The sequence below is a fragment of the Ovis canadensis genome, chromosome 2 (genome assembly GCF_042477335.2).
Source record: "Ovis canadensis isolate MfBH-ARS-UI-01 breed Bighorn chromosome 2, ARS-UI_OviCan_v2, whole genome shotgun sequence".
Taxonomy (NCBI): Eukaryota; Metazoa; Chordata; class Mammalia; order Artiodactyla; family Bovidae; genus Ovis; species Ovis canadensis.
The window spans coordinates 113072368-113087145 of record NC_091246.1 but is presented as its reverse complement, the minus strand read 5'-3'; the positions used below and the strand labels follow the sequence as shown (position 1 = coordinate 113087145).

Sequence of the window (14778 nt, the reverse complement as noted above, 5' to 3'; positions counted from 1 at the left end):
CCAAGAAATTAGAAGACAATTGCTTCTTGGCAGGAAAGCTGTAACAAACCTAAAGAGTGTCTTAAAAAGCAAAGACATCACTTTGCCAACAAAGGTCCAACTAGTCAAAGCTATGGTCTTTCCAGTAGTCATGTACAGATGTGAGAGTTGGATCATAAAGGAAGTTGAGCAGTGGAAAATTGATGCTTTTGAACTGTGGTGCTGGAGAAGACTCTTGAGAGTCCCTTTGACAGCAAGGAGATCAAACCAGTCAATCCTAAAGGAAATCAACCCTGAATATTCATTGGAAGGACTGATACTGAAGCTCCAACACCTGTGCCACCTGATGGGAAGAGCCGACTCGTTGGAAAAGATCCTGATGCTAGGAAAGGTTGAAGGCAGAAGGAGAAGGGGGTGACAGAGAATGAGATGGTTGGCTGGCATCTCTGATGCAATATACATGAACTTGGGTAAACTCCAGGAGATGGCAGGGGACAGGGAAGCCTGGCATGCTGCAGTCCATGGGGTCTCGAAGAGCCAGACAGGACTTGGTGACTGACTCACAACAACAACAAATGAACACTGGGTTGTTCACTAAGTGGCAAGTAGCAGTAAAATGCTGTAATAAACATTTATTTTGTGATTTGGGGGAAATCATGTATGAAACATATGCTTACAGATATTTCCTAGCAATATGTTGGACTTTGAAGCTGTTTTTAAAATGTTTCCTCAAAATGTAATAAGGCTAAATCCTAAAATAATGCATATACATATGAAAGTGTATAAGTGAAAGTGAAAGTCACTCAGTCACGTGTGACTCTTTGTGACCCCATGGATTATACATGGAATTTTCCAGGCCAGAATACTGTAGTGGGTAGCCTTTCTCTTCTCCAGGGATTGAGCCCAGTTCTCCCAAATTGCAGGCAGATTCTTTACCAGCTGAGCCACAAAGGAAGCCCAAGAATACCAGATTGGGTAGCCTATCCCTTCTCCATCAGATCTTCCTGACCCAGGAATCAAACCGGGGACTCCTGCATTGCAGGTAGATTCTTTACAAACTGAGCTCTGAGGGAAGCACAAGTGTACAAATGATGGTGCACGTATATGACTTATCCAAAACTTCTCCTGATGGGTAATCATTTCTTTCCTAAATAAACTATTTTTTAACATAAGACACATAACAGTTTAACATATTTAGTGAATGGTATGTGTGTTAGTCACTCAGTCGTGTGGAACTCTTCGCGACCCCATTGACCGTAGCCCTGCCAGGCTCCTCCATCCATGGGATTTTCCAGGGAAGAATGCTGGAGCGGGTTGCCATTTCCTTCTCCAAGTGAATGGTATAGATGCATATAAAACCTAGCCATGTGAAGCATGAAGCTAGAGGCTGGAGGAACTGAAAAAGTCTGAGTGTTAAAAACAACAGAGCAGAAAATAAATCATTAACTACGTGGTTAATCAACCCACTTTCCATAAGTCACCAGCTTTCTCAAAAGATTACACTGCTTTGATTGGTTTGATAATTAATGTTTCTTAAATCAACACAGAGCCAGGGGCTAAGCTACCGATTCTGTTTGTTTTGTGCATTAATTCTGCCTGTGACTGGTGGCTCAGTATATTAATAAATCCTTGTCCATAACTGACCCTCTGTTTTCTTGCTTGAGAAACCAAAGTGGACAGTGGACACACTTAAGTTGGATTGAACGGTGAACTTGAGTTCTTTCTAAGGACACGGTGAAACAAGTCTATTCAACTGACCACACACTAAACACCTTTTGATCTGCCCTGAAGTTAAACATTATCATCAAAATGTTTTGCGGAGACTATGTGAGTATAATGGCGATTTCCATAAAACTTTATAGTTTTTTGAGATGTGTAAACCTTGTTTACAAAATTTCATTTGTGGTTCTTGACATTTTCAACAAGAAATATTGGTGTTTTGATTTATCTTCATTAAAGTGTTAATGAGTAGGTGTCCAATGTAACTATTAAACAAAGTCTGTGTTATTAAATATCAAATTCGTGCTAATTTTGAAATAATGTATTGTTCTCTAGAGGCAATTCAGTGATCCCTACTTTCTAAAGTTACCTGACTCAGAATTCTAACTGAAGTAGTAATAAGCTATTTTTGTCTCCATACTTATTTCTCTCTATAAGAAACTAAAAGTAAGCCTGATTGCTAATTTTTATTTAAAATCTATGGTATGTTCAGAAAATATAGTTGTTGTGTTTTTTTAATTTTAATTTTTACTTTATTTTACTTTACAATACTGTATTGGTTTTGCCATACATTGACATGAATCCACCACGAGTGTACATGAGTCCCCAGACATGAACTCCCCTCCCACCTCCCACCCCATATCATCTCTCTGGATCATCCCCATGCACCAGCCCCAAGCATCCTGTATCCTGCATCGAACATAGACTGGCGATTCGTTTCTTACATGATAGTATACATAATTTAAACAAATGTAAGACTTAGTTTAGTCATTTTATTTTTTTCCTTGTCTGGGTCACTTTGATCCAATTACTCTAACAGTCCATGAACTTTGGAAGAGCCTATAGAGACACTGAGTTATTTAAATATACATCATTTGAAAAGATATCCACTTCACACAGCCTTGGAAATTATATATACTTTTGTTGAGGATTTTCTAAAAATGTGTATCATTAAAAATTCTTTCCAGAAGCCTTTTATTTTAGTGCAAAAATTTTATGCAAGAAAAGAAAACAATTATTTGGTTAAACTTTGGCACAAATATGATGTTATTTACCTATTTACAAAATATTAATCCCTAGAAATTTTTATTTACTTATATTGCTTTTCAAATTAAGTATTGAATGGAACCGAAAAAGTAGCTACTTTCCATCACTGTTGGTTCATGAATCTTAATTTTATCTTGAGATTTCAGGATCTTATTTGCAGGTGAAACTTCCTTTATCATCTTATTAATTGTAAGGCAGTTACATTCTACTATAGAAACAGAAGTTGTTACATAATTTAGGCCAGCACAGTAAATGATTTAATTTGTAAAAGAAGTTATTTTCTCCCAATTATTACTTTCAAATAATTGTATGTGGATGACTAGAAATTTTCTCCCTTTTTTTTCATTCAAGTACAATTATTCGGAAGTAATTAAAACTATATTCTGTGTGGTACATATGGTTTTATATTAATATTTTATGCCAATCTATCAAAAGATATATTCATAAAATATTTAAATTACATTTCAGAGACTACTAAAAGTTACCAATGATAACAAGCTTTTAAAGAAATGCAGTGGTTTGCCATGCTTCTGTAGATAATCAGAGATTAAAGAGTTGGATTTCAGCAGACCTAAACTTTCATTTTAAGTGTTCTGATCATCTATTTCAGAGATAAATATTAGGTTTTATGAGTTATCTCAGAAAATTTTGATGATAAAGGGTTTTACATAATCATGTTATATTTTCATATTTATATTCTTTAGGATATACATTTATAAATCCAGTTATATATATATCCTTAAGATTTATGGACTAACTGGGAAGAATTGGATATTAAAGAGGCCAATATATGAGGTCAAGTTCACCTGTTTAATCTCCATTCTGGGTGTGTGTCCTTCAGCAAAAGGCAGGCTTTTGCACAATAAGTAAAAGTCCTCAAGTCATAGGGGAGATAGTTACTGACTGGGTTGCTTATTAAACTATTAAGTTTTAACTAAAGTTAAATTATCGACTGAGCCTTCTTCTCAGCAGCTCTGATTGAATGACACCTGAATTCACCCCCTTGGTATAAACACCAAAATAATGCATTATGCCAGTTACAAAACATAGAAAATTTAAACAGAAATCAAGCAAGAGGCAAGAATTAGAGAAAAGCAGTTATATTTCTATAGGAAAGAAGCATATTCACTCCTTGAAAATTACTTTCCAGAATTTTGGAGTTAGATGACCCTCAGGGATTAAAGTAATTCAAGTGGGTTAGTTACATCAAGAAGGTAAATTCACCTTCCTGTGAGTATTTTACAGGTGTGCTTGACTATAAAACTGTTAAAAGCAAGATTTAATGAAATGATGTTGGCAAGCCTGGAATTGTTTTGATTTACTACTTAGCCAGATATAAATCACCCGTCAGGAAGGTGGTATGTCTTGGAGTGGAAGAAATTTCACTGCAGAGCGTTACCAAAAACATGCCCAAATCAGTATCTAAACCAGGTCTCTCTGTCGCTGTAACTCAAGCTCTTATCCACAGAAAAACACTGTCTCTTCCACATACATCGCCCTGATTCTTCTACCAAAACTGTTGGCTGTTTTTGTCCGGTTTTGTCATTGACTGATTTCCCCTTTTTGTACGTGTGCTCAGTCAGTTAGCCATACCTGACTCTTCTCTGACTCCATGGATGGTAGCCCACCAGGCTCCTCTGTCCACGAGCTTTCCAAGGCAAGAACAGTGGACTGGGTTATCACTTCCTCCTCCATCATTTTGTACAGTAGCATTTTATTTATTATAGACTCCTTTATTTGGTAACACTCTTCCTTTTTGCCTCAAAGGAAATTTTAGTCCTTTTCCTTTCCTTTTGACAACTTTCCTATTTCTACCACATTTATTGACTCTGAAAAAAGTTAATCATAGAAGACCACAAGCAATATAATATGTTGAGCACACATTCCATACTTGAATTTACATTTAATTTTACACAGAGAGAAGTTATCACTATTAAAATTTCCCGAGTCTATGACAAACAGCAGGAGCTTTGCGTGCCTTGTCTGATGGGACAGTCACTGTGAATCTTTTTACAAGAATACTCCTGGACAGGCAAAGGTCCTTCCATTCTTCCTGGAGGCTCCAGACATTCTGCTCACTGGTTTTAAACATATTGTTTTTAGGTTTCACAACCTTCAAGGAAAATTTTATCTATCAGTTTCCATATGAATATACTGAGGCTTAGAGAAATTAAATAATTTTTCCAGGAGTGAAAAGGCAGGAAGTGGCGAAACAGAATATAACTCCAAAACCGTATCCATCACACATACACAGCTAGAAATTAAAACATCTAAGTGTGACTGCTGTGTGTTAGTCACTCAGTCGTGTCTGACTCTTTGCAACCCCATGGACTGTCACCCTCCAGGCTCCTCTGTCCATGGGGATTCTCCAGGCAAGAATACTGGAGTGGGTTGCCATGCCCTCCTCCAGGGGATCTTCCCAACCCAGGTCTCCTACACTGCAGGTGGATTATTTGGATTCTTTACCAGCTGAGTTACCAGGGAAGCCCCTAAGTGTGATTATCCTACATAATTATAGGTTACATTATAAACGAAAGAGCAGACCCTTTGTCAGTCCAATTGAGAGAGGAAATTAGCAGCAGTATTTTCACAGAGATGCTGTTTCTCATAGATTTGCTTCCAGAATGGCCTGAGAACAGTCTGACAACAGCAGCTGAGCTAACGTCTAGAACGGGCAACCAGGCGGTCTGCATTTCAGCCCAACTAACATGAAACAAGGCTCAGTATTAAAGAATCCACCTGCCAATGCGGGAGGCACAGACTTGGGTTTGATCCCTGGGTGGAGAAGATCCCCTGGAGGAGGAAATGGCAGTCGACTCCAGTATTCTTGCCTGGGAAATCCCATGGACAGGGAAGCCTGGCAGGTGACAGTCCATGGGGTCGAAAACAGTCAGACATGACTGAGGAGTGAATAACAGCAACATGAATTAAATGCACGGCTGCTCAGGTGTGAATGGCAGGTGGGGAAGGCAGAATGGGCAGTAAATCAGAAGCAAGTCTGGGCTTTCAGTCCAGGAGGGCCTTCAGGCTGAGAAGGCCTCCCTCTCTTGCAGGCAGAAGCTGGGAGGAGGAAGATCTTTTTAAAAAAAATTTTATTGGAGTACAGTTGATTCAAAGACAAGAGCATTTTAAAAGCAGATTTTTCCTATAGAAAGGAATTCCTGAGAGAAACATTCCAAGCTAGAAATGTGATTTTGACTGCTTATCTACAGTATGACTTACTGAACAAATAATAAGAAAAGGTTACTCGTATCGCGATTGCATTTTACTATCACAGGACTGTGTTGTCTGAACTTGCCATGCTAGGCTTTAACAAGACTTATGACTCATGTGGGTGAGGGCCTCCACTGCAACTCAAGCTTCTGTTCAACTCATACATACTGGACTGGAAAAGTCTATGCAGTCACGTTTTCCTTGTAGTCCTATATCAGCATGTTGCTAATAAGTATTATTATTATTGCTAATAATATTTCAAAACTCTAGCAGTTACGGGTTGCTTTACTGTAAGAGCAGGGCAAACAGAAGTGTAGGATCACTGCTGAACAAGCGCTCAGGGCCGGCTTCACCCCCAAGGCTCTATGCTGAGGACCATTTACTCAAGCTTTGTTGTTTGGTCACTCAGTTGTGTCTGACTCTTTCCGACCCCATGGACTGTCACCCGCCAGGATTCTCTGTCCATGGGATTTCCCAGGCAAGAATACTAGAGTGGGTTGCCATTTTTCACCTCCAGGGGATCTTCCCCACCCAGGGATTGAACCTGCATCTCCTGTTTTGGCAGGCGGGTTCTTTACCACTGAGCACCACCTGGGAAGCCCTTTCTTAAGCTGTCTGCATCTCAATTTTTCTACCTGTGAGATGGGTGACATGGGCTTCTCAGGTGGTGCAAGTGGTAAAGAACCCACCTGCTAATGCAGATTTGGCATAAGAGACGTGGATTCCTTCCTTGGGTCAGGAAGATCTCCTGGAGGATGCTATGGCAACCGCCTTCGGTATTCTTGCCTGGAGAATCCCATGGACAGAGGACAGAATCCCGTGGCTGCGGTCAGTGGGATCACAAAGAGCTGGACATGACTAAGCAACTTAGCACAGCACACAGCACAGCAAAATAGGTGGTAAAATAGCACCTGTATTATATGAGTCTTTCGAGGATTACTTGGCAGGTAATGCTCTGAGAAGACCTGGAGCACAAACACGCCTGGAAACTATTATTAGCAGTTTTATTAAGTAGCTGTGCCAGCATTTGTACCCAACTGATGCAGAAGCCCTGGCTCTCAACATCCCAGCACACACAGCTTCTAGAGAGAAGGTTAAGTCTGCACCATTACTAACACGCTCATACACATAGACACACACACACACATATGTATATTCGTATATATGTGTGTAAGTATTCATAACATTCATGAGCAAATTTGAATACCAGAAAAACTCCATTCCAGTACTCTTGCCTGGAAAATCCCATGGACAGAGGAGCTGGTGGGCTGCAGTCCATGGGGTCACTAAGGGTCGGACACAACTGAGCGACTTCACTCTCACTTTTCACTTTCATGCATTGGAGAAGGAAATGGCAACCCACTCCAGTGTTCTTGCCTGCAGAATCCCAGGGACGGGGGAGCCTGGTGGGCTGCCGTCTATGGGCTCGCGCAGTCAGACACGACTGAAGCGACTTAGCAGTAGCAGCAAAAGTTCCAAGGGTGGAAACAGAAATATATTCTCTTACATGAATAAATTATCTTTACTGTAAATAGCTTCTACCATGCTAAAAAGGTTTTCACAATCCCACTTCCTTCGCCAGTTATTGCAAACTCTTTTTTATGTCCTCCAAAGTGTATTGTACTTGTGTTACCCAGCTCCTCGCCTCTGAATCTCCCTGGCTCCATCCTACTTGGGCTGTCACCCACCCCCTCTACCTGCAGGGTCCCGTAGAGGTTGGCAGTGACTTCCATGACCTGACCTATACCCCATTCTCTGCCTTCCCTTGCAGACATATGGGTGAGGTCTAGCTTAGGCTCTGCCAGGGAAAGCCCCAGGGCTAAGCCCTCGAACTTATTTATAGCCACTCCTTCGGTCATTGCATCCAATCTACTGGCTTTAATTACAATCTACACACAGAGCCTTCTTGGAATGTACATCTCATCACCTGTGCCTGAATCCCAGATTCATACAAGCGGGTGTCTACTCAGGAAGTGAAAACTCACTCCGTCCTTTGTTTAGGTCAGAGGAAAAGAAAGGTGAAAACTTGGAAATCAGAGTTACTCCTGACTCCTCTGACTCTCATGAGTTTGTGTGTGCTCAGTCATGTCCGGATCACTGTGACACCATGGATTGTTGCCTGCCAGGCTGCTCTGTCCATGGAATTATCCAGCCAAGAATACTGGAGTGGGTTGCCATTTCCTTCTCCAGGGGATCTTCCCAACCAGGGAATCTTCCCGACCAGGGATCAAACCGAGTCTCCTGCACTGCAGGCAGATTTGCTACCACTGAGCCACCTGGGAAGCCCCTCTGTCTCCCTCACACCTCACAGTGGTCCACCAGCAGAACCTGTAGGCTCTACAGTCACAGCATTCACTACGCGACACCTCTCACCATCCTCTACAGCCAGCCATCCACACCACCATCATCATTACCTGATGGCTTCCTGAAGCCGCCTCCTACCTGGACTCCTGCTTCTATCTCTGCTCAAACTTCTGGGTCTTGTGGACGCAACAGTGAGTACAACTGTCAAAAACATGAATTTCACTAACGACGAATTCCATTGATAATGGTGTAGGGACCACCATCATTCTGGAGTGAGTTACAGAGGAGAAGGTAGAAACATTAAAGAGGAGCATGGAAACAAGCTTCTGGTCTTGGTTTACAAGTTATTATTCACTGTGATAACAGTTTCATGTTGTAGCATCATTTTCAGTTTCCAGAGTGCTTACAGTGTACAGACTACAGGGTCTATGGAAGATAAGATACCTTTCTCACATACCTCTCTGGACATGCTGACTTCTTGAAAATGTCCAGGTTTCCAGGTGATTGCAAATTATCAGGGAAGATATTTTGGCATTATACGTCTACTCTCATTAATACATGGTGCTCATTCTCCCAGCATTAGGGCAAAGCCAGAACCAACTGCAAATATAAATAGCACTAGGACTTGTAAAACCCTAGGAACAAGAAGAGTATGGTTGATGACATCTTTATTTTATGCTTTCGAATTAATCAGCCCACTTAACAAACAGTACAAGAACGTCATCAGATTATCAAAAATCACTTTCAAAAACTATACTTCTTTTGTTAAGTCTTGAGATTAAAGACTGAAGCAATGATGACTGAGCAATGAGACTCATGGTTACTCTAATGAGTCATGCATTCCGAAGATAACAGGAAGTGGAGAAAGCAGATAGAGAGATGGTTTAGAGGGCGTTACTGGCTGATACTTCATTGCTGCAGCACTACCTTTAGACCAATACCCAGCCCTCTATCTACCACTAATTTCTGCTATCAGTGCAAACTTCTTGTAATCATTGATCAAAAGCAAAAAGATTATGGGAATTTTAAAAATGTATTTCAGAGTTCACATTGTCAATCTCCCTCCTTGAGCCTCTTTGGAATTGTCTTCAAGAATTCATAACACTCTGCTTATAGCCTGTGGACATGCCTTTCTCATCCAAGGCGTAGTAAAGACTGCTTTTTAAGACTCATCTTCTTTGTCAGCATCCCGTCTTACTGACACAGGAAAGAGAGTGGGTCACATCTGAGGCCCTGGGATGGCTGCCAAGTGTGGCTTCCTGGCTTAGAGCAGGAGAGAATTCAAGAGTGAGCCATGGTAAAGTGTGTGTGTATGTGTGTGTGTGCATGTGTCTGTGTTCAGTCGTGTAAAGTTTTACCCAGGGAGATACACACTCCACAGACAGCATGTGGGTCATCTCAGAAGGCAAGAGCAGGCCTTGCCTTGGGGGGAGTCAGTTTTTATAGCAGTGGGAAATTTCATAGGCTAATGAGTTGGAGGAGTATTCCAGTTATTTGGGGGAAGGGGCTGTGATTTCCAGGAATTGGGCCCTGCCCACTTTCTGACCTTGTGGTCATGGTGCCAGGGGTGTGTCACCCAGCTTGCTGTTGTATTCCAGTGAGTGTGTACCGAGGCTCCAGGTCGAGTGGAGGTCAACCCATCCACCACTGTGTGCCTATTTGGGTCTAGCCGGTTTATGTCATGTATTTGGGCTCTGTCATCCCTTCAAAGGTTGAGCCCTGCACCCTCCTGGCTCATTATCACTGTACAGAGTTGTGAATACAGTCTTTCTAAATTATGCTTTGATTTATGTAACCTTCAGACATCCTGGTCACTACACTTGAAGGAACCAGGAAAATAAGATGCTAACAGACCATGACATGTATGATGTACAAAAGAGTGATTCTAGGCTATTTGTGCATACGATACTGTGTGTTACATGGTCCTGTTAGAGAGAAAGTGGGAATCAGTTTCACTCATAGGCCACTCTGGATTATCTTTTCAGTTTATTTTGTGGCAATTTGTAATTAAGTAACAAGATATGAGTGTATTTTATTATCCTATTTATCAATTACAACCTTAGTGCTGTTTAATTTTTAAGTGAGAAGGATTAAAAACATGGAAGAAATATTTTTTCAAGTTATAAAGAAAAACACATTAACCCCAGCAGACATATTGTTCTAAGAAATATGTATTAGTTATGGTTTAAAAAATATATGAATCTTATTGTATTTTAGAGTTGGATGACTCCTGTTCTCGTCATCACTATAAAAGTAATCTGCTTGAATTATTGTTCGATTCTTTAGAGGTACTGAACATACATGTACATTCTACTAAGCTTTCATTTCATACTGTTCATACTGCTCATGGGGTTCTCAAGGCAAGAATACTGAAGTGGTTTCCCATTCCCTTCTCCAGTGGACCACATTCTGTCAGACCTCTCCACCATGACCCGCCCGTCTTGGGTGGCCCCACACAGCATGGCTCAGTTTCATTGAGTTAGACAAGGCTGTGGTCCATGTGATCAGAATGGCTAGTTTTCTGTGATTATGGTTTCAGTGTGTCTGCCCTCTGATGCCCTCTCGCAACACCTACCAACTTACTTGGGTTTCTCTTACTTTGGATGTGGGGTATCTCTTCACAGTGGCTCCAGCAAAGCGCAGCTGCTGCTCCTTACCTTAGGCAAGGGGTATCTCCTCACTGCCATCCCTCTTGACCTTGAACATGGAGTAGCTACTCTCAGCCCTCCTGCGCCCGAGCAGCCACTGCTCCTTGGATGTGGGGTTGCTCCTCTCAGCCACCTCCCCTGACCTCGGGCATGTATGAAAAGGCAAAATGATAGGATACTGAAAGAGGAACTCCCAGGTCAGTAGGTGCCCAATATGCTACTGGAGATCAGTGGAGAAATAACTCCAGAAAGAATGAAGGGATGGAGCCAAAGCAAAAACAATACTCAGTTGTGGATGTGACTGGTGATAGAAGCAAGGTCTGATGCTGTAAAGAGCAATATTGCAGAGGAACCTGGAATGCTAGGTCCATGAATCAAGGCAAATTGGAAGTGGTCAAACAGAAGATGGCAAGAGTGAACATCGACATTCTAGAAATCAGTGAACTAAAATAGACTGGAATGGGTGAATTGAACTCAGAGGACCATTATATCTACTACTGTGGGCAGGAATCCCTCAGAAGAAATGGAGTAGCCATCATGGTCAACAAAAGAGTCCGAAATGCAATACTTGGATGCAATCTCAAAAATGACAGAATGATCTCTGTTCGTTTCCAAGGCAAAACATTCAATATCATGGTAATCCAAGCCTATGCCCCAACCAGTAATGCTGAAGAAGCTGAAGTTGAGCGCTTCTATGAAGACCTACAAGACCTTTTAGAACTAACACCCAAAAAAGATGTCCTTTTCATTATAGGGGACTAGAATGCAAAAGTAGGAAGTCAAGAAACACCTGGAGTAACAGGCAAATTTGGCCTTGGAGTACAGAATAAAGCAGGGCAAAGGCTAATAGAGTTTTGCCAAGAGAACGCACTGGTCACAGCAAACACCCTCTTCCAACAACATGGGAGATGACTCTACACATGGGCATAACCAGATGGTCAACATCAAAATCAGACTGACTATATTCTTTGCAGCCAAAGATGGAGGAGCTCTATACAGTCAGCAAAAACAAGACTGGGAGCTGACTGTGGCTCAGATCATGAACTCCTTATTGCCAAATTCAGACTTAAATTGAAGAAAGTAGGGAAAACCACTAGACCATTCAGGTATGACCTAAATCAAAATCCTTATGATTATACAGTGGAAGTGAGAAATAGATTTAAGGGACTAGATCTGATAGACAGAGTGCCTGATGAACTATAGACTGAGGTTCATGACATTGTACAGGAGACAGGGATCAAGACCATCTCCATGGGAAAGAAATGCAAAAATGGCTGTCTGGGGAGGCCTTTCAAATAGCTGTGAAAAGAAGAGAAGTGAAAAGCAAAGGAGAAAAGCAAAGATATAAGCATATGAATGCAGAATTGCAAAGAATAGCAAGGAGAGATAAGAACAGCCTTCCTCAGCGATCAATGCAAAGAAATAGAGGAAAACAACAGAATGGGAAAGACTAGAGATCTCTTCAAGAAAATTCAAGATACCAAGGGAACATTTCATGCAAAGATGGGCTCGATAAAGGACAGAAATGGTATGCACTTAACAAAAGCAGAAGATATTAAGAAGAGGTGGTAAGAATACACAGGAGAACTGTACAAAAAGAGAGCTTCATGATCCAGATAATCATGATGGTGTGATCACTCATCTAGAGCCAGACATCCTGGAATGGGAAGTCAAGTGGGCCTTAGAAAGCATCACTATGAACAAAGCTAGTGGAGGTGATGGAATTCCAGTGGAGCTATTTCAAATCCTAAAAGATGAGGCTGTGAAAGTGCTGCACTCAATATGCCAGCAAATTTGGAAAATTCAGCAGTGGCCACAGGACTGGAAAAGGTCAGTTTTCATTCCAATGCCAAAGAGAGGCAATGCCAAAGAATGATCAAACTACCGCACAATTGCACTCATCTCACATGCTAGTAAAGGAATGCTCAAAATTCCCCAAGCCAGGCTTCAGCAATACATGAACCATGAACTTCCAGATGTTCCAGCTGGTTTTAGAAAAGGCAGAGGAACCAGAGATCAAATGGCCAACATCCGCTGGATCATGGAAAAAGCAAGAGAGTTCCAGAAAAACATCTATCTCTGCTTTCTTGACTATGCCAAAGCCTTTGACTGACTGTGTGGATCACAATATACTGTGGGAAATTCTGAAAGAGATATGGGAATACCAGACCACTTGACCTGCTTCTTGAGAAACCTATATGTGGGTCAGGAAGCAACAGTTAGAACTGGACATGGAACAACAGACTGGTTCCAAATAGGAAAAGGAGTACGTCAAGGCTGTATATTATCACCCTGCTTATTGAACTTATATGCTGAGTACATCATGAGAAACGCTGGGCTGGAAGAAGCACAAGCTGGAATCAAGATTGCTGGAAGAAATATCAATAACCTCAGATATGCAGATGACACCACGGTTATGGCAGAAAGTGAAAAGGAACTAAACAGCCTCTTGATGAAAGTGAAAGAGGAGAGTGAAAAAGTTGGCTTAAAGCTCAACATTCAGAAAACGAAGATCATGGCATCTGATCCCATCACGTCATGGGAAATAGATGGGAAAACAGTGGAAACAGTGTCAGACTTTATTTTGGGGGGCTCCAAAATCACTGCAGATGGTGATTGCAGCCATGAAATTAAAAGATGCTTACTCCGTGAAACGAAAGTTATGACCAACATAGACAGCATATTAAAAAGCAGAGTTATTACTTTGGCAACAAAGGTCCATTTAGTCAAGGCTATAGTTTTTCCAGTAGTCATGTATGGATGTGAGATTTGGACTGTAAAGAAAGCTGAGCGTCAAAGAATTGATGCTTTTGAACTGTTGTGTTGAAGAAGTCTCTTTAGAGTCCCTTGGACTGCAAGGAGGTCCCACCAGTCCATCCTGAAGGAGACTAGTCCTGGATGTTCATTGGAAGGACTGATGCTAAAGCTGAAACTCCAATACTTGGCCACCTCATTTGAAGAGTTGACTCATTGGAAAAGACTCTGATGCTGGGAGGGATTGGGGGCAGGAGGAGAAGGGGACGACAGAGGATGAGATGGCTGGATGGCATCACGGACTCGATGGACGTGATTTTGAGTGAACTCTGGGAGTTGGTGATGGACAGGGAGGCCTGGCACACTGCGATTCTTGGGGTTGCAAAGAGTCGGACATGACTGAGTTCTGAACTGAACTGAAGCTTTCATTTAGTTGCCAGTCTCAAAATGTCATTGTTTTAAAGGGTAAATTTAAAAAACCAATAGGGTGCATAAAGATAGAGGCACTGTACATAGGGCCACACACCTTCTGTGTACCTTTCATCACCTTTGTACCGACTGCTGTGTGTTTAATCAAGCATGTAACTCATATTTTATAAAGGCAAATATTCATAGTGAGTACAGTAGTCCCTTCAAAGCAAAGTTGGGTCAGATTTATGAACCCTCAATGACACACAAATTACTGGTTTTGAAGTGAGAATTCTTGGTGCAGCCAAGGTCACACCTGAACCTACGATGATTTAATGACCTACAAAAGCTCCTGGAGACCTCAGTCCCTGCACTTCTTCTCTGTTTCATTTGACACATTCCAAACACCATAGGGTAACCGAACAGGGATGTGTCAAGTTCTCCTTCAAGAGGAGGTCAGTGACTTCTGATTGCCTCCCTTAGTGAACTTGGTCTTTCTCTCACATATAAGACTGATTTGGAGTAATTTGAATGCTTCAGAGATTGGAAATGGTTTCAGAAAATGTTATTTTAGTTTTTACAGGCCAAAATAAGTACAAATAGCCCTGCCAGGGAGGAAGAATTTTCCGTCTGTCTATGTTCTTCTGGCTGGTCTAGAATTAAATGGGCATGAGACAGATGAACAGGAGAAAATCACACAGAAGTT

General features: G+C 41.5%; 1 protein-coding gene across 1 annotated transcript in view; it reads left to right on the top strand.

Annotated features, from left to right (window-relative positions):
* Positions 1–1464: 1464 nt before the first annotated feature.
* The window catches only part of ANXA10 (annexin A10), an 89786-nt gene continuing 76472 nt past the window's right edge, over positions 1465–14778 (top strand). The window contains exon 1 of the mRNA XM_069576804.1: positions 1465–1806. Within this exon, the coding sequence (XP_069432905.1) occupies positions 1789–1806 (18 nt within the window). The 5' untranslated portion in view covers positions 1465–1788. The remainder of the gene's footprint in view (positions 1807–14778) is intronic.